At 38.5% G+C, this 21,176-nt stretch overlaps 2 protein-coding genes across 3 annotated transcripts in view; both read left to right on the plus strand.

The window, feature by feature from the left end:
* Window positions 1-574: 574 nt before the first annotated feature.
* On the plus strand, window positions 575-5,529 carry LOC117376452 (rho-related BTB domain-containing protein 2-like). Its single transcript, XM_033972942.2, is given in 11 exon segments — window positions 575-850; window positions 2,182-2,383; window positions 2,446-2,549; window positions 2,616-2,801; window positions 2,875-3,815; window positions 3,894-4,012; window positions 4,196-4,346; window positions 4,409-4,449; window positions 4,452-4,499; window positions 4,587-4,692; window positions 5,301-5,529. Coding segments are annotated over 11 exon segments (2,166 nt in total). The 5' UTR covers window positions 575-788; the 3' UTR covers window positions 5,507-5,529.
* Window positions 5,530-8,037: 2,508 nt separating this feature from the next.
* LOC117376102 (phosphatidylethanolamine-binding protein 4) overlaps window positions 8,038-21,176 on the plus strand; it is a 42,267-nt gene continuing 29,128 nt past the window's right edge. For both annotated transcript variants that reach the window (XM_055224208.1, XM_055224209.1), the window contains exons 1-3: window positions 8,038-8,107; window positions 8,568-8,668; window positions 8,752-8,878. In XM_055224208.1, the coding sequence (XP_055080183.1) occupies window positions 8,105-8,107; window positions 8,568-8,668; window positions 8,752-8,878 (231 nt within the window). In that variant the 5' untranslated portion in view covers window positions 8,038-8,104. The remainder of the gene's footprint in view (window positions 8,108-8,567; window positions 8,669-8,751; window positions 8,879-21,176) is intronic.

Consider the following 21,176-nt stretch of genomic DNA (forward strand, 5'->3'; position numbering starts at 1 on the left):
TCACCCAAAAATGTATTCCTTTGGGTTCACAATGAATACTATATTTTCAAACCATGTAGCCACTGGATTATTCTTATTTTTTTAGCCATTCATTAGTTAAAAATAGTATTAAGTGACTTATTGCATTGATTTCATAAATGGTTTTGAGAATGTGGAGCAATAGCCCCATCTGGTGGAGATTATCACACATTACAATGGCTGCTCTGAAATTCTGTTTTCCATTTTCTACAATACAGTCCAAGTAAACTTTTGTGCAATTTTAATGTGATTGCAGATTGTCTAGTTAAGATAATTAAATATGTTTTATTATTACTGCTATATTGCTATTACATTAGGCTCTTAACTGTCAAGGACTGCATTGCATTGTTGTATTCGAGCAGCATTAAGTCTTGTTTTCGCTCAAGTGAGTAAAAACATTTTACCAGGAGTGAGCTACTTCTATTATTTATATAGGCTATAGTTTGACTTTGCTCGAGCTCTGCGATTTTGGGGTCTCTCTCTCCCTCTCTCTCTTCCTCTCTTTCTCTCTTTCTCTCTCTCTGTGCCTGCCTATTATTAGCTTGGGCGGCCTGAAGGTGGATCCATGACTGTCTGCGTCTGAACGAAAAGCTAAACATCGGCGTTTGCCTTAAACCTACACGCATGGCGCTCTGATAGCGACTTTCACGCACATTTTCACCAGGTATTCGCTGCTGTTTGTGTCACTTGGACGCCTCTTTTTCGGCCTGTGCACCTTGCCCTGAAGATGAGGTTAAACACGAGCTCCCGTCAGGTGCACGCTGCATCCGATGGAGCCTCGCTTCTCGTCACGTTCATCGGCCAATCCTCTGCAGCAGTTTCTTACGTGTCGGTAAGACAAGCAAACGTATTGTGAGACATGCCTCCTTTCGTTTATGTACACTGTAGTTATAGAAGTCTCGACATAAACATGCTCAGGAGTCAGTGGTGGGCGTTACATAACGCGTAATGCTGCAGCTCATGACTCGTGCTTTGTGGCGTAAGCGCTGCTCACGCGTGCCTCGATTCACAATGCGCACACTTATTTGATCTTTTTGTCTTGTTGGTTGTTTTTTCACTGGCAAAGCCGGTATTTGGTTTCATTTAAGAGATCGGATAATGCTCTGTGTAGTTCAGAGCACTAGAGAGGACATTGCAGCCTATTATAAGATCTGCATTACAGACGCACAGGCCTCTGTCCGTGCAGCAGATTCGCTCAATGAGAGGGCGTTTTTATGAATGGATACAGCCCCCAGGAGATAATGAGGCTCAGGTCAAGGTGTGTTTGTGCATGGTGCTTTTGTTGAGCAGTGGACCAGTGATGGATCCAAAACACAGGTGTCCACAACCACAAAAACTATAAACAATAGATCAGTCCAGGTAATGGTCCAACATCAAGATAAGGCAAAAGGAACATCTATGAACAGAGCTGCTTACGTTTTATTATAAAAGTTTATCGAAGTATTTGTAATAACAAGGGCAAGGCTGTATTATTGTGTAAAAGAATTGTATAGACCAAAAACTTTAGAATAAAAATAAATCAAAATTTGTTACAAATCACTGAAATCCTCCACTCTATAAAGTCTTTTTTGCACAAGAGGAATACGGAAATCTGTTGATTATTCATTAAATTAAAAGTCCACTGCACAATGTAACAACAATGTCTCAACATAAACATCATTGGTTGAGGGTCAGATCCACTGACCCACAGGCTGATGATGAGATTTCAGCTCCCACAGATGAATGCTGCCGTTGTGTCCTTGGACCAGACACTTAACCTTGACCTCAGTGTCTGCGTACACTAGTGTATGAATGTGTGTGTGAACTGGTGAGTGATTCCTTGAAGTAAATCGCTTTGACTGACTTAAAGGAGAAAAAGTACTATATAAAAATGATTTACCATTATCTCCATCACTCACAGATCTGACCTGTATCTTGGCCTTGTGGCTCTATGTACTCGTCTACATGGAGATATATAAGTTTGGAACACTCTAGGCAAAGCAATAATATTCCCATGGAAACAATGACCTGGCAGGAACACCACCGGAAAATGTACATAGTGCACCTTTAATATCCCTGGCCTGCAGTAAATGAGATGGTCTGACATCAGTATTGATTCATGTGCCTGCGCTGTTCTGGAGCTCTAGGGTTTCAGGTGCTAATGTTTCGTCTCTGTTATGACAGGTCCCCATTTACAAATTCTGATATGGACTATGAGAGGCCAAACGTCGAAACTATCAAGTGTGTGGTAGTTGGGGACAATGCTGTTGGAAAAACACGCCTTATCTGTGCCCGAGCTTGCAATGCCACGCTAACACAGTACCAGCTATTAGCTACTCATGTGCCCACCGTCTGGGCCATCGACCAGTACAGAGTATGCCAAGAGGTATGTATTCAAAGTTTCTATTATTAAACATGAGACTGTTGACTTAATGTTATTGTATGTAGGTATTGGAGCGCTCCAGAGATGTTGTTGATGACGTCAGTGTGTCCCTTCGTCTTTGGGACACTTTTGGAGACCACCATAAAGATCGACGTTTTGCATATGGCAGGTCTGTTAACAAGGTCCAGTCTAACACAGTTTTTTTTCTGAGTAGTAACTAACCTTTTGTTATCAGGTCTGATGTGGTGGTACTTTGCTTCTCAATTGCCAACCCCAACTCTCTGTACCACGTTAAGACCATGTGGTACCCAGAGATCAAGCACTTCTGCCCTCGTGCCCCTGTCATTTTAGTTGGCTGTCAGCTGGACTTGCGTTATGCAGATTTAGAAGCAGTAAACAGAGCGCGGAGGCCTTTGGCAAGGTGAGAACTTTTGAAGGATGTTGAAATGACAAAAAAACGTTTAAATAAATTATGGATGCATGTCATTTTTCAGACCAATAAAGTCCAATGAGATCCTTCCTCCAGAGAGAGGGCGTGAGGTGGCTAAGGAGTTGGGAGTGCCATATTATGAAACAAGTGTTGTTGCTCAGTTTGGAGTCAAAGACGTTTTTGATAATGCTATCCGAGCCGCTCTTATCTCCCGCCGACACCTCCAGTTTTGGAAATCTCACCTCAGAAATGTTCAGCGTCCTCTTCTTCAGGCTCCTTTCCTCCCGCCCAAACCTCCGCCCCCAATAATCACAGTACCTCCCCCACCTGCCACCACAGAGGAGCACCCTGTCGGCCTTCTGGAGGAACCACACTGTGCTGATGTCATTCTGGTGCTGCAAGAGCGGCAGAAAATATTTGCACACAAAATATATCTGGCAACATCGTCTTCAAAGTTCTATGACCTCTTTATTATGGAAACACAAAATGAGGAGACAGAAAAACCACCTCGTGTGCATCTCTCTGGCCGAGAACTGCTGATGCGTGCTGCTAGTTTTGATGTATGTGAAAGTAGTGATGAAGGAGACAAGGCAAACCTTAGGGCCTGCACTAGTGATGGCACCTTGAAGGACTCTGAGGGCATCAGACAAGGCAGGCTGTTGTCCTCCTGGAGTCGAGCCTTTGTTAGCATTCAAGAAGAACTGGTGGATGACCCATTAACATACAGTCCTCGCCCCATGACTGTAGTGCACATGGACCAATCCATGCAGCTCAGTCCTTTCCGAGCAGTGCTTCGATATCTCTACACAGGTCAGCTGGATGAGAATGAAAAAGAGCTAATGCACATTGCACACATTGCTGAGCTACTGGAGGTCTTTGACCTGCGCATGATGGTGGCCAATATTTTAAACAATGAAGCCTTCATGAACCAAGAAATCACCAAAGCCTTTCATGTACGACGCACAAACCGGGTGAAAGAGTGCTTGGCCAAAGGCACATTTTCAGGTTAATAAACATGACTTTGTTGAGTCGTTTGTCTCTGTGCTAGAAGGAGTATAATAATGAAAACATTTTCTGTTACAGATGTTGTCTTCAAACTAGATGACGGGACAATTATGGCTCACAAGCCTCTGCTCATTGCGAGTTGTGATTGGATGGCAGCTATGTTTGGTGGGCCTTTTGTGGAGAGCAGCACCAAAGAGGTCAGAGACGCCAGATCTTACTTCCTCCAGTATAACTGCTGTAGCTTGTATTTAGCATACACCCACTCAAAATCTGCGAATGTAAATATTTGTTTAGAAAACATTTATTTTCTTCTATTCCCTTTTAATTGTTGTGATTTACCATGTTTTAAAACAATTTTAACATCCATATTTCTTTTGAAGGTACTGTTTCCCAACACAACACGCAGCTGCATGAGAGCTGTGCTGGAGTATCTCTACACAGGACGCTTTTGTTCCAGAGCAGACCTGGATGCCATGGAGCTTATTGTTCTTGCCAATCGTCTTTGTCTCCCTCACTTAGTTGCTCTTACAGGTACTAGTGCTGTTATAATTGTATAATTAGTATTGCTTTATCAAGTCTCTTTTCTATTTCAGAGCTCTACACAGTAACAGTGTTAACTGAAGCGGCAAATGAGGGGGGGCTGACATTGATGGGGATGTGTTGGTGTATCTGGATATGGCCCAGGTATTTTTGAAAATTGCATTTATAAATATATTTATAAATGCGATTATTTCATGTTTTGGTGTTAATGTTTAAAACACGTCTCTCTAGTTCCATGGTGCCCAGCAGCTCACTGGCTGGTGCCTGCACCACATTTGCACCAACTATAACAGTGTATGCAGAAAGTTTCCTCGAGATATGAAGGCCAAATCTGGAGGTAGTATGTCTACCCTGTTTTTCTGACATACACTACCAGTCAAAAGTTTCATTCAGTGTTTGTTTTCTTTGTGGTTACTACTTTCTACATGTTATATACATATGGAAGACATCAAATATATGATGCCAGATATATGGAATTATGTAGCAATGAAATGAAGGTCAAATAACTAAATATACTAAATATATAACTAAATATTTGTTATATTATGTATTGACATCCTCAAAGTAGCCACGATTTGCTTTGTTGACAGCGCTGCAAATCCTTGACCTTCTCTCAATGAGCTTCATGTAGAAGTCTCCTGAAATGGTTTTCACGTCATAGATGTGTGGCGTTAGGGTCAAGAAATGCAAAAAGTGCAAACCAGGGTTCAGAGCAAAGGGTGGATATTTTTTATTTTTTAAAAGACAAGTTTTGAGTTATTTTAAGTTTAGTTTTGTTTACTACATTCCATATGGTTTCATTCATAGTTTTGATGCCTTCAGTGAGAATATAATGAATGTAAAACAATGTCAATAATCTTGGAAATAACAAAGAAAAATAAATGACTGGAAGTGTATTTTTTAGGTTTTGTAGGTTTGTAGGTAATTTTGCTTTTTTGCATACAGAAAACCAAGAATATTTTGAAAAGCATCGCTGGCCCCCTGTATGGTACCTGAAAGAGGATGACCACTACCAAAGAGCTCGAAAAGAGCGTGACAAGGAGGACTACCTGTATCAGCGACGCCAGTGTAAACGCAAGTGGCTTTTCTGGAACCTCCCTTCCTCTCCCAACTCACATTCCCCTTCATCTGGTCCTTCTGCTATCATCTGACATAACATTGGTAAGGCCAATCCTCTCAGTAGCCACAGCTTTTGCTATCTACTCTTTTCTTCTTTCATCTTTTAAGGGAAAAACATGGCAAGCAGGGTGGATGTTCATATTCATACATTATATTCAAACTAAAAAATATTTTACCATCATCTGATCTACAGTGATGCACTTTCAAACGTGTAACTGAAATGCTGCTTATATGTTGTACACTGAAACAACCAGCACTTGAACTCAGATCTCAGAAATGAGACATTTGTGCACAACAGTGTCATCACCACAGCAGGACTGCTTCTACAATAAACTGAAACTTTCATCATACTAACAGGGACATCACTGCATATATGGAAACTGTACAGGGCTCCATTTCACTCTTGGCTCTCATCATGACACAAAAACATTTAAGCATTTCTGCATCATAATCATGTGATCGTGGCTTTACTTACAAAGGGCTTTACTTTACATGAATGCATTCAGTGTCTTGTGAACCTAAATGTCTGGACTATATCTGAACATTGTTGAAAAGACAAACATTGCTATGACTTTGTTTATGTAAATGAGCGGTTTGTTCATAAATAATTTATTGACCACATGTTCAGTATATTTTAGATTAAGTGGGTTTGAATTATCTTGCACCTCTGGTACCTCCTTGAGGACGGAACTTGCTGCTCAAAGTTTCCTTATTTTTGAGAGAACATCTTTCTCTATGAGAAGGCAACTCGTGCACTTTCTGAATACTACATAGGCCTACACAATCACTTAAAGAAAACACTATAGCAGCCAGTTCTGGTCTTCTCTCTGGGTAAAGAAAATCAAAATGAATTTAGTATTAGATTTTTTCTGAAAACTTTTACCTAACATGTCTGCACACATCTAGACAACAGCAGATTAATACGTATGGTGCTTAGTTAAGCTTTATGTATATTGTAATGAGTCACTTTAAGTTTTACAATACTGTGCACTGCGGGCAGTGAAGAAAACAGTATGAGATAATACTCTTCTATTGTGTTATTATGCAGCTATTTAATGAGAGATTAGTGTATTTTAAGTCGGTCGTATACTGTATGAAGTAAAACACACTGAATGCTGCGTGCTTATAATACTTTTATGGCACGGGTTGAAAATATTTCATTCAATTTAACTTGTTTCTGTTTAAGCCAGAACCAGGGTCGAGTGATTTTTAATTGGGATTTTCATAGTCAAAACACCGACCTTCAGTGTAATGCTCATGTCAACAAATCCACTGCAGTTTGAGTGTTTTAATCAGCAAAGTAAAATATATTGTAATGACTTACAGTAGAAGTTATAAAACAAAGACAATTTTATTTTATATATAGAGGCTAATATAGAAGTAGTAAAGTTTCTCCTTTATTCAAATAGAAATAAAAATATAATGTACCATAGAGCAACATCTCATGCTTTACTCTGTTGTAATATTTCAGAGGTCTATGTTGGCATTGCCTTAATGTTCATGTTTCTGGTAGATGAATGTAATCAGTGTTAGTTACTACATGTTGTAGTTTACTGGTCTGTTGTTTTGTCCCATGGTGCTCTCTAGACAGTCTGTGTGAATGTACTGTACTGTTGTCATTATGTGGATGTATAACGCAGATCTAGAGAGTACTATGTGCTGTAGCCGGATAAGTGTTATGTCCTGTTATATGGATCAATGTAACTTGAACACAAAAATGAATGATTCTGCCTAAGGCTTCCCATTGACATAATACATCTTAATGAATGCAGGAATTCAGGAATTGTTATGTTATTTTCTATTGTTTTAAGCCCAGTATACTTCAATCTTTGGATGTTACTTAAATCAGTTGTTTACTAAAACTGTTTAAATGTTGTTATTATAAATGTAAATATTATTGGAATGTAAATGCACAATCAGTTTGATTGGCATAATAATTAGCATTAGTTATGGCATAGTTTAATACAGTTTTGTACTATGCATTAAGCTTATGACTCTAAAATATTGCACTGCTTTAATGCCCCAGTTTCTATTCAAATTACATAGTGGATAAATGATAGCACCACCAGTGAAGACCTACTTTAGAATTTTTCATGAAAGTACAAAATATGTTGTCTTGGGGCCCTTGTCTTTGGGTGCTAATATGCTAAAATTACAGCTGCAGATAAGCACAAACCAAAGGGAGCTTAAGCAGCACCAGGAGGACAACCATAAAGGCTCAATCGGTCTAAGTATGCTGCACAATCATTGGATAGTTTAAGGGGCCTTGTTCAAAAGTGGATTCAATATTCAACAAGGGAAAAAAAAACAAAAAAAAAACTTGAATGTTTTCAGTGTTAAATCTTTGATGACAGTTTCTAGTCATCTGGTTATTTTCCTCAGAAAAAGTTTTATTGTTTACAAAGTGTACATCTAAAAAAAAAAAAAAATCCGTAGCATGTATTCTTGAAAATGTGAAATATTGAATAAACAATAGAAGCAGCCCAACATGTGTCCAGTCACGTCATTGAAATTTACGTCATACGTCATAAATATCTGCTGCGCGCGACTGACGCATCGGACCAACGAGGAACGCACAACAACCAAAACAACAAACGCAAAAACACAGCCGCCGCACGAAGTTAAGAACAATGGTATGAGGCGTTTAGTTAACAGAGGAGGAAACTAAATAAAGCATTGCTACTGTTAATTAATACACGCTAAGTTTGTTTACTTTTACACCAGAAACCCTTTAAACACGCCCGTGCTCTGGAGGTTTGGTCACTAACTACTCAACTACTAGTGACCAAATCGGGAAAAATAATAAATTACTCGCAATTAATCGATGTAAACAGGTACTTTGTCATGAAAACAACCGTCCTTCTAGCCTAAATTCAGGTTAGACGGGGAACAAGTGCCACGACTTTGATCACGTGGTTTCAGCCCATGATTCCGTGAGCTTTGAGCTGAAGCGCGGCAAATTTGACTTGTTCATGTTTGATCGCCTGTTAATAGCACTAACCTCTAGTAATATATATTTTTAACGGTTCTGGTAGCGAAACATTAAATTACCGGCTTGTCTTTTCTGTCAGTTATTTTATTGTAATCACGCAGGGGCCTTGGACACATGTTCTTGCCCTGTCCTTGGCTGTGTGTCTGTGCCACAGTGAATCCACCCAAGACAAACTGAGCACCCTGGACGCCTCATTCTGCAAGTAAGAAGTACATTGAGACACAAAGATCCCAACATGTGAAAAAACGGTCCCTCCCAGTGATCTTACATTATGTCTTAAAACAGAGGAGGTTTGGAGGTGATCTATCCAGAGTTGGACATCAGTGAATGTCTCGTGATCCCAAAGCACCTTAGGGAGAAGATCAGCACCTCGTGGAAGGCCCCAGGCATTTATTTTTCTGCAGCGAACAAGGTAACAGTTTAGTTTCAGTGTCATTAGCTTCAGACAGATATAAGGCAGTGTCCATCAGAAATCTGACCAGAACTGAAGAAGCGGCTTGGATGAGCCGCGAAACGTCTTCACTCCTACAACTTCTTGTCCATTTGATAGATATGAATTTTTCTTTTACTACCATCAAAGTTTATTTACACAGCACTTTACAACAACACAGAGAAGAACAAAGTGCAAAAACTGCAGTGTAAAAAAAACACAATGAACCAATGAATGAATAAAACAAAAAAGCCAATCTTAAAAGTCTTAACCTGGACTTAAACAGGGACAGATCAGAGATCACACACAGACTGATGGGAAGGCTGTTCCACAATTTATTAACAGCAATGGCAAAGGAATAATCACCCGTTTGTACCAGGACCTGGACACATACAAAAGCATCTGGTTGGAGGACCAGAGGGCTCTGGGACAAAATGTCTGACAGATATTGTAGAACAATACCATGAAGAGTTTTCAAAACAAACATTAAAATTTTAAAATCAAGATGTTCAATTAGTACAGTTTTGCTTGAAATGTTCCCTAGTATGGGGTTAAACTGTGGAGAGATGAGCCACTCACAGTAAAAATGCAAAAAGTTATTTTGGGCAATAGAAACACCTGTAGTTGAATACATTGAAGTTAAATGCTATCCTGTGGAACTATAACTCCACAGTCACATCCCACTAGTCTACCATCCATCAGAAAAGTTACATAGTGCTCTTTTAAGGCCTAAAATGTCGATGTTGTACCAAGAAACTTGGGCAGTACCCTATTACAGTACCCTATTACATTTGCAAATAGTTCAGAACTCAAACACAGAGGCAGAAATGTGTAAGTAACTAATAAAACTGCTCACATTACTGAAATTGAGTTGATCTAAAACTACAATTCAATTCAATTTGTATAAACCTCGTTGGACTGTTACCTGCCTGTGTGACCAGAAGGTGGTGCTAGAGCTTCATGGGATCATAGACTATATCAGCAGTGACTTTCATAAAGAGGCTGTCAACATTTTATCATTATTATAACACGAATTATCATTACACACAGTGCCTTTAGAATTTATTAGAATAATAATCACGAGACAACAAACTTCAGGTTAACATTTTTAATGACAATGCAATTAACAGGTAAGTTATTTAGAAACAAATGCAAATTGATATAAATACAATAAAATATCCAAATTACCATGACCTCAATGAAAACTGATCTAGGGTAATGCACTATGATGATTAAAGAAACTGTAGGCCCGATTCTCCATTGAATGTGTTCATGTTATATTTCACTTTGGAGAACATCATACATGTTACATATACACTTAAAAAGGGCTTCAACTTATTTTGCTGATCACTTACCCAAGCAATTACTGTCTCGATTAATCAGTCAGTAGTTTGCATTGCGTAAGGCTTATGAATATGACATTTTTACTAAATAGCTGAGATTAAGTTAAAGTGATCATGATGGAGTATATCTATACACAAAATTCATCGAATTAATTAATTAATTATTTAAATAAATAATACTAGTACATGTTTCCTTTGTCATTTTCTTTGCCTGAATCATAAAGCCTCTTTTCTCAGCACATGGAACGTTAGTTGATAAATATTTCAATAATTGATTAGTTGTGACTTTTTTTTAGCACTATTGCAATTAAACATTACAATATTAGTTTGTTCCCATTCATTTTGTGCATTGTTCAGTGGCTCTCTTTGTGGCTCTTTGTTTGGTAACAGATTGGGGGAGCTGCTCAGTACTCAGCACCCCTGTGAACTGACACCAGGCTGTGCTTCTGTAAAATGAAAACTTAAATGGGAAGCCTCCTCGATTCAGTTCTGCGTTATGAATTCCAGAGCTAAGCAGTCTAGCACCAACATGATGTATAGCCCTTCTGATGCCCAAACTCCATTTGATCTATGGGCGTATTATCTGTAATGCTGTCTTACGTGATTCTTTTTTATTGCCAGAATTGGTGTCAGACAGAAAAACTGATTACACATGAGATTAGATCAATACAAACTGTATTTACTTGGCTTTGAACTGTATTTCCCCCCTTGTTCTGACACTTCACCAAACAGCCACTGCTAAAGATCAACAGTGTGATAATCTGGACTTGGTCAGCCATCTCGCCACCATCACTGTAATTCTCTGCCACTCAGCGCTTGTATTCAGATACATAACTACAGGATAGTGGCCACTCCAGCTCCTATCCACCCACAGCCTCCCCCTCTGTATTACTGGGATGGATGTATGCCTGCTGAGCTACTGAAACAGAGCTCCATGGGCAACTGCAACCCACAACCCCACTGTCACTAAGGCCTTCCTGACCAAAACTTTGTTCACCATAACAATTAGTATGAGCAGCATGCATTTAATAAAGTTCTTAAGGAGTCTTCTTAAAAAACTTTCCCACTGTTACCCATAACACCATTACACATAATCTCTCCTTTATATTTACAAAAAAAGGAAATCATATAATAATACATATTTGCAAATGGCTAGATATTTTCACCGAGACCAAATGCAAATAATTGTGTGAGAGTATGTTGACCTCTGAACTGGACAGGCTGGCATGTCTTCCTCATTTCGAGCTGCAAACAAAACACTTTTGAAAATCATATTCTTAACACATGAAAATATTCAATTTGGAAAACCCATAAATTAATAATTCCAAGTTGCAAATAAAGTATGATAAAGTTTGGGCATTTATTTCAGATGCACTAATTGTACATGCATTATTTCCTGTACATGTCCGAATAATTATCTGCATTATTTATTATGCAGCACTTACATATTTAGATTTACAAATCTAAATTAATCAGTAAGAAGTGCAAAAAAAACAAACAAACAACAAAAACAAAAAACAACAACAAACAAACTAAAAAATTACAAATAAAAAATAATTATTATGAAATAATACAACATTGTTTGCACCAATATAAAAACATATTTTTACATTTAGATAAAACTGAACTTCCAGAAAAAGTGTTTGTGATTTGGATATATGTCCAGATGTTTCTGGTACAACGCAATATTTAGTTTAAATTACCTTCACCTGAACTTGTTTATATTGTATATATAGCTTTGTTTTTGTGAATGCTAATGCTGTTGTACCTTGTAAATGAATGCCCGTGTTTAAGTGAGAACCACACACTTTTAACTACCATCACTGCCTATACTTTAAAGGGAAATGACAAATTTACATTTCCACCAAACTTAAAGTAAAGGCAAATTTAGTTGTGTTGTTTCCTTTTTCAGCAAACACTGTCGCCACAGGGCATATTCTTAGACATGGGGATTTCAAAGCCTTGTTTTTGGGTAGCATTTCTTGCATCTGGTGGATGGAATGAGGGTTTAAACCATTACTGCGATTAGAGCTGCCTCACTATGATCTCTTGAGCTTGCTTACTGCTGCTAATAGCTGTTTCCTCTATATTTCCCTATATCTTTTCCCTTCTTCTCTTTCTCTCTCTCTCTGTGAATGATTTTTATGCTCTGCTAAAACATGTGGGGGCGTACAGAGAGGATTTAAATGCACCGATCCCCCTCCTCTTTTTTGGTGAATCTCGACGTTCTTTTCTGCGCCTCTGATGACGACAGGGCAGCTTTAAGCCTGGCAGTGCCCACGGCAGGCTGCCGTCTCAGAGCTGCCCACTCTCCGTGGTGCTGGCATGTGGGAGCTCGAGGGTGGGGTTCCTCTCCAGCCCCTATCGTTCCCAGGAAGGCCTTAGCAGACACATACATAGTAATGTTCTTCAGAATCAGACCTAGTTTATTGGACATCTTTAGTTATGTCAAGTGTCTGCAAGTGTTTATAGTTTATTTTTTATATATTAACCATATCTATCTATATGCCTTTTTTCTAAATTCATATTCACCATGATTAGGTGGGTGGTGGCTCTACAGGATTAGAGGAGCCTGTGTTGCATTCAGAGATGTGTATTTCTTCATATAATGTTCTCCTTTTTCATTATAATGTGCTGCGATGACCCATGTCCTTAATTCAGTTTGGAGACAGTTGGAACATTGGGGATTTTGTGCCATTAATACTTGTTGTCAGTAGTGCTGTAGTATAAGTACATTGAATCATTTTGATCACTATTTTCATGACATTTCTTTGGGACTAGGTGACAAACATCCCTATTTTTTATCCTCATATAGAATTTTTGATTCAGTTTTACTTTGCCTTATTAAAAGCAAATAAAATGGCTTTCAGTATTGATTTTCTGAACATAAACAATATAGACTTTTAAATCACCTCCATTTAACACAAAAATTGTCATTTTTTTCTCCAAAGTCTGAATTCTGCTCCAAACCAAATGCTTTTACTGACCATTTCTTTTAAAAGACCCAAGCTGATTACTGACAATTAGAAATGTCTGAATATTGATATAATGGCACTACATTTCTTTGAACATAAAAGTGCAGAAGACTTAGATTAACTCTTAAACTGTGTACATTTATGAATAAGCATTAAAATGTATTGGTATGGCAATCATAGCAGTGTAAAAAAGATTATGGCAGTCCAGATGATTATTCAAACAGCAAGTCATCTGATTTACATCAGACGACTTAGATCTGCATTTAATGATCCTTTGACTTTTCCTATTTAAAAGTGACATAACATTATGCATAAATCTTTAGACTGAGGATTTGACCTGTGTGCACTTTTGGGACATGAAATACAGCGGAATACAATTTTGAATCAATTTATTATTTCCATTGTCAAATTTGATTTGTTGAAATTTGGGAAGGGTTCAGTAACAAGGTCCTGGTAGAGACTGCAGCAGCTCTTTAATGAAAAAGGCACATGAAGCGCTGGCTTCTGTTTATTATTCATTATTCACATCACTTCATATACATTGATGTCAAGATCTGTTCAAACAGACATTCATAATCTGCATGGGAAGTGCATCTGCTGAGGTGCATACTTAAACAAACACACAAAATTAAATTTCTATTTATGGGAGCCTCAGAAATCTAATATTTGTCTCAGAATCATTGTCACCTACAGTTGATGGCACTTTGGCACAATAAGATACTGTTTTTGTGTGCTTTTGTCCACCAGGGAAATATCTGACCTCAATTAAACTGAAATGTACAGATTTTACAGAAACTATATTAACCAAGAATACAAAGAAAGTCCAAAAGGAAAAAAATAAATAAAAAGACACTCATAGTGAATGTGCCATACACAGACCCTCATAGCAGCAATGCTAACAGAGTCCTGGACAGCTGTGCAATCAAACGCTCTTTGCCTTTATTGTATCTGTGAGAATAAGGAGGCAGATATCAACAAAATATTATGAAAGAGTTCAATACAGAATCTCTGTTAAAGTAAACTGATCACTCATGGTACACATTTTCATAATAAAAATAAAACTTTATTCATTAAAACTCTTTTAGCTCACTGTTTTTCACACCTCTCTGAAACTTTCACATTATTGTACATCTACACAGCTTCATCTGGACTGGCTACTTTGTGTGAAAGTTACAAAGTAGTTTGAAAACAAATTGCCAGTTTTGTGCCGATCTTTCTGGATTACTGCTTGTATAAGAGAGTTACCTTCCATTGAAAGCCTTTTCCTTAAACCAATCACAAAGTCAGGCAGATGAAAAGTGAAGTTTTCTAAAGACCCTGATGGCTTAGTGGCACTTTGCCCATAATGTTTAGTGTTTCTTTTCATTTGTGGTCCGGCACAGGGTTTAGTTCCAGTTTTGTCCCAATCCTCTGATTCACCTTCTTTAAGAACAGCTTCGGGGCTACTCATAATGCTTAACTCTCTATAATGCCATCCTCTCATCTCCTCTGTGCCTTTATTGTCTTAACTCTGCAAGGAGAGACGTGTTAGGAAAACAGGTTAATACACGGTTGGCACTAGCAAATTAAGTGTGCTTTCAAAAGATGCTATATATGAGTTTCTTTGGCTTGTGTTTTGCATCTGATGATTGTCCCTTCCTGTCAGTAAAGTTTTCCATTTCTTTATGGTTTAAATATGTATGATTTATTAATCTTTGAATATAAAGGCAGCTAATGTTAAAACCTCTAAGGTCCATTGATGGATCTAAGAACATGGAGATGTGTTTCTTGTCAGTTTTCATCTTGTACTTTGGAAGCAGTAAAATGTTATGCAAATGATTTGTTAATCCCTTTACATTATTTGTTCAATTTCTTCCTTTCATTTTTACGGATCTCTTGAACAGCTCACTGACAGGCGGACACTTAAGATTGCCAATTTTAAAGATTAAAAAGGACTATCAATAGTTGAACAGAATCTTCTAGGTTTTTTAAATGAGTGCTTCTGTTTCTTTAAGCAAAGTCTAAAGCTCTTTGTTCTTGACTCAGAGTTTCCTCATGTTTGACTTCAGGTAAACAGAAGTGTTGACCAGCAGCATTAGAGCTATAATATCGGCATAAGCAGGATAAGCAGCTGAGTCTAAGCCTTGATCAAACTGTGACCAGTGTTGTTTTGCACTACTTTGTTGTCCTAAAGGTTGGTGTTACAAATAATAAGAAATTGTGGGATGGTTTTAAAATCAAGAAGCTTAAAAGCAAAATCTCAAATAAACCCAATTTTCCCTAGCCAATCACATTGAATTTTGGTGGGTTTGTGTTGATCGTCTCAACTGACTCACTCAATGCCCCTCCCCGAATAAAAACACTAGCGATTTATGTGGCTTTTCAAAAAATGTATCTAGACATTTATCCAGCTTAATCTTCTTAACATATTAAAGTGATTTGCGTTACCCTGCAGTGGCTGAAGCTAGAGCTCTCCGCCTCTGAGGGCTATGAGACCTGAGCGTATTGTGGACATCTTCTTTGAAGACAGAGAGGTGGGCAGGAGGCGACCTGGTTCTCGGGCCGGTCCCTGCTGTGCCACTCATTCTTTTGTTGTTATTAGTCCAACTGTTGCACACAGTCAGTGTTCTTAGGCAGTGGCACTGCCAAAGCTGCCCACACTGGTGTGGAGGTTTACAGCACTGAGCCCATCTCAAAGAGCTCTCTCATGGAGTAGGTGTTGGCAGGATGCTTTGTTTCTTTCTGTGAATGTCAGAGAGGTATGTGGATAATGAGAAAACTGAAGCACACTGATAGCATGCTTATCACAGTGCCAACTTAATGCCTGGCTGTAGTTCTGCCCATTTACACACAGGCGATGTGCCTAACCTTTTCTGTGAAAGTGACACAAATCTGGGAATCAGTGGTGACAGAAACAATGTGGCTGTGTCCAGACAGCACTTCCCCGAGCGGGCAGCTCAAAGGTCCTGATGGAGTGTGGCTAATGTCCTCTCTGTCACAGGCGCTTCAGGCTGCACAATATGTCTCATCATATTACTACAACTGTATCTTTGAAGTTGGAGACATTTGTTGAACTGAAGCCTTGGTTCATTTCATTGACATCATGGTATTTAATGTAATGTTTTCCAAAGATAACACTGATGGAAGAAAACTAGGCCTAATTTTTCTCAGATTATTATATTTATCAGAAAAAAACATAATTTCATATACTTTACATAACTGCAAAAGAAAATGCTTATTACCAAATTTACCTGTATATATATTATATAGTATGTGATTCATGTGTAAGATTAAGTTCCCCAGTGTGACAGGAAATGGGTTAATACATGGTTAAAGGAGTTACAAACAAAAATGAATAAGTAGGCTGTCGTTTATATGGTAATTTATTATTAATTATGGACCCATAAATACTGCAGATATTTATTTATGTTATTGTGAAATCATTGTAAGCTACTGTTGTCGGTCCCCTTGATGCCTTTTGCCATGTTACTGATCGCTTAACAAAATAAAACAAGAGCCACTGCACTTGACCTTTGGCTCTTGGGATACATTTCTGACAGGTGTTAAAATATGAGATTGAGTCTGGTAATTTCAAAATGTTGAGTGTGGTAGAGCTTTGCACGAGCAGCCACTTCAAACAAATGTGTGAGTGGTTGCCTTTCATTTTGCAAAGAATAGAATAAAGAAATTAACTGGAACTGGGAGGTTTAGGGGGTTGGATTTTTGCAACCATAGTATTTTGGTGAAACAACTACAGCTTTTTTTCCTCTTTTATTTCTTTGTTCAAATCCCATTGAGTGGTGCTCCAGGTTTTTCCTTGAGTAAAATGTTGCTATTGCAGTGTGGAGGGAGACAGGACTTCTTCATGTGTGCAGGAATGTAGATTTCTTCCCCCCATGAAATCCTAATTGTGCCTTGGAGGGCTGTAGGGTATCGGCGCTCGCCTCAGCTCAACAGGATTTGTGTCTGTAAGAGCGAATATGTCTCTTAGCTTGAATGCGGATGTAACCCTTTGAAAACACAAGCTACTGATAGCTCTTATTTGCCGATAGGCTGATCATGCGCCTGTGCAAGTTTTTTCTTTAAATGTATCTTTTTTCCTATTCTTATCAGCATAATTGACATGACAAGAAAACAAACACTAGCGCATCATTTGTACTTGACAATAAGGCTCTTGAGCGTGATTTTGTCAATATGTTGTCAAATGGAAGATGGCCACACATTAAATCAAATTGGATCCGTCCTCTGCTCCTTGAATTATTGCTATATATTTATTAATGCAAATCCAGATAAGATCCTATTTGTTTGCAGACCCATATCCCTCTGGATTTGGTAAATGTGAGTTAGACAGGTTATGGCTGACATTTACAAGTACAACAACATATATGCTGAGACTATTGCAGCAGTCATTAATTGTTGCTTGAAAGAAGATTAGGATTAGCAGTCCTATAGAACGACTTAACACCTGTCTTTTATGTCCAATAATGTTACCTTGTTTTTTTCTTTATTTCTGTAGCAATCCAAGTTGGCAAAAGACTGTTTTATTCAAATGCCTCAGTGGTGCTGGAAAGGATTCAATATGTGCCACATTGAGATGGGTGATACATTGTTCCCTTGGGGAGAGGCAAAGATGGAGCCGCGGTTGAGTTTTATTTGTGCTGTTTTTATCAGAGCGTCTGAGCCTATTCTGTATGAATGGACGAGCCCCTGAACCATAAACCTGTGCCTTCTGTGATAACAGGTCTGCATTATCCTACTGTGAAGACCTCTCTGACAGCACTAACTATAACATACATGACTGAATGTGTCAAATTAATTATTTTATTTTAGCACTATTTAGGTTTCTCCTACATGCATTGTCTTCATGTGAATGCACATTGTGAATTTTTGAAAATTCAAAACAAATTGTTGATTAATGGGATTGTTTTCCTCTTGCTGTTTTAAATTACAGTTGTGTGTATAAAAGTTGAGACATCTTTGTATGTTTTTATACATTTGACACACATAAATATTAAGGGTGGGGCGAGATACAATTCCAATACAAGACCAGACACAAGCTTGGGTCCAGGAGAACAAGACAAGACGATATTTTGTCTTAATTTAATACAAAATAAATACATGAAATACTAAAATAAAAATAATAAAGTAAATACATTTTGCGGTTAACAATTTTGGCCTTTAAATTTTGGTTTATGAATTTTTTATTATTTTTCCTGTCTTTGTCGCAACTCAGGGGTTTTAAACCTTTTTTTGAAAAAAAAAAAACCCAAAAAAAACCATGTTCACAATTTTGTGGCAGTTTCATCTCACAACATCAAATAAATATGATATAAAACGTGAACCTCTGGTCCCAGGGCAAAAGTACAAGTACGCTAGCCCTTTGTTAAAATATGGCTAATCTCTGATAAAAATTTGTGTCAAACCAATTATTCACACATTGAGACATAAAGGTCCACATTTTCAGGAGTGTTGTGAGTAAATCACAAAAGAAGTCAGAACAACACACCTGGAGACCTCACCCTGTACAAGACACACACTGAATCCTGAAGGGTTGACTGAGCATATATACGGTAGATATTGTGTATGTACTGTATATATCAGAGTCTCCTGAGTGCTCTGACGTCTGTGATTACCACATCTTGTAATGTGATAAGAGTGCTCCCTGATTTACTCAGCCCATGTGATGACATGGCCCTGATTGTCAGACGGGTGGGCTGGTGACACTGGAACACAGACGGTGGATGTCTGTTTGAAATATTCGGCTTTGAGCTTCCAAGCCCTGGGCAGTCCTCGCTCCCAGTCTCCCAACACCCAGCATCGCCCACTGAAACGAGTCTTCCATACTGGAAAATCCGGCCCTGTCAACTGGCAGTCTGGACTAGGTTCAGCCCACACGCCAAGTACCCCCCACCACCAATAGCACCCCTTAATAGACACTACAGTTTGCCACCCCATGTAGATGCCTTTTGGTCGCCATCCATCGATGGCGTCAATAGCATCTTCCTACACAACAGTGACTGAACGGAGGGCACAAGAAAATGTGGGAATAATTGACACTTTCTCACTGTACTACCATCAGAAACCATAATTAATCATGATAGAAAAAATGTGGAAGCCATCTTGGCTGGTGAAACACACAGTGCCTGTGAACAGCCCTGACACCTTTAACAGCTCTGATGGCCAAATAGAAATGGTGTCAGAGTGCCTACAACTAAGCTCCCCTCATGGCATCCTCGTTCTCAGAATGTGCCTGTGCTGCTTCTCTGTAAAAGTGCTTTTATTGTAGATATACAGGAAAAACAAAGCACTGACAAGCCAATTATCTTAGTTTCATGTTTAGGAATAGTTTGTGCATGTTCTCAATTCAGAAGTCCAAACTCACCTCTGTATATTTATAATTTACCATTTATGATTAATAAATACAGTTTTAGTGTAATTTGCCCTGTTTGACTGGTTTGCTTCCCTCAGAGCCAAAAATACTTGCCCTTGTTCTTGTACCTCACCTGCATGGGCCGACCAGACAGTTCCTGCTCCTTCCTATTAGAGGTAGTTACTCCTTTTAAGCATTTGCACAAATGTCTTCATGGCAGGGAGTAGGTGTATGTGTGTAAAGCCACCACTAGAAAGTGTTGAAAGCCTAAGCTAGCAAGATCACATCCAGGGTGACTAATAAGCTTAACATGAGCACGGCTGTGTTCGCTAGCATGGTGCGCTCAAAGAAGTCAATGTTGAGAGAAATGCAGAAATGGTTCCCTAGGCAGCTACTAATTCCCTCACCCCCTCAAGCTCCAATCAGACTGTGAACCATCTTACTGTTAGCTATGGCTTCACAAGGATCCAAGCTGCACTGCAAAAGCAAAAACAAACAAGAGTTCAAAACATTCAACAGAGTTTTGCAAAGAGTTGTTCTTTTAGTGGGGTAATAAGGTAGTTTTGCATGTTTATTGATGAAAGTATTTACTGACGGGTTTTAAATAAGATACCCCTCTGGGCACAACCCTGTGAATTGGATAGTTGTTGCCTATATTATGCTAAGATGTTTTAATACATAGCCACAGTAACAAATAAAAGGCTGTAAGTGATTATAATCAAATCATTTGAACTTGTGCTGTATATTCCTTTGTGGTCCTTTTGAACTGCTGCCTTCTCAGTTCTCATCTCTGCTTGGATAAATCACAAGCCTGCAGCAGGTTGTCTTTAGCCCTAGAATACATGTTTGTATTCACATGTGACTTTTCTTTGACCATGTGGCTCCTCGAAGTGTGCATTTATGAGCCACTTCACACTTCACTCCTGTGTGGGAGGAAGGCTGCGTTAAAAATAGACAGGTTTGGAGGTAGTGAGCAGCCTGCACGGTGCAGCACTTAAGAATACACTGGCAGTCTTTTTGCATTTTACTATATGACTAAATGTCAATAATCCACCAAAATGTTACAGCAAGTGTCAACTTTTGTTGGCTTTTCAGCTTTGGCTTTTCAGAAAAAGCAGATATGCTAGGTTTGATAAAGATCCAGCAAAACAAAATGTACAGGAGAAATATTTAATGCAACTTGTACTGTTTCATTGCATAGTTGTAGTTAGTTGCATATTTGTAAATAATGTTGAGTTTTTTAAAGCATTCAGATTTTTGTTTGCATGTGCCCTTTGCGACTTCCTGAAGAAGGCTGTCCTTTGTTCTGTACTGTACAGGTATAATACAGCTTTAGGTTTTCTGCAGGTCAAGCATTAGCTGTGTGTCCTTCTAGTGTGGTCTCTAATGTTCAGACTAAATTCCACTACTTACCTGCACCATGTGTTTTTTGCCTCTCTGGAAATACATTCTGTTTTGTAAAGCTTTCTACACAACTGTCATATACAAAGTTGTTTTAAATTGTTGCTAATTGGAATGCTCCTTGCACTGAACTGTTCATATCTAGACTGCTATGGCTTGTTCTTTTAAGATTTCGTTTTTTCACATTGATCTTTTGACCTTGTTGTAAGCTA

The sequence above is a fragment of the Periophthalmus magnuspinnatus genome, chromosome 9 (genome assembly GCF_009829125.3).
Source record: "Periophthalmus magnuspinnatus isolate fPerMag1 chromosome 9, fPerMag1.2.pri, whole genome shotgun sequence".
Taxonomy (NCBI): Eukaryota; Metazoa; Chordata; class Actinopteri; order Gobiiformes; family Gobiidae; genus Periophthalmus; species Periophthalmus magnuspinnatus.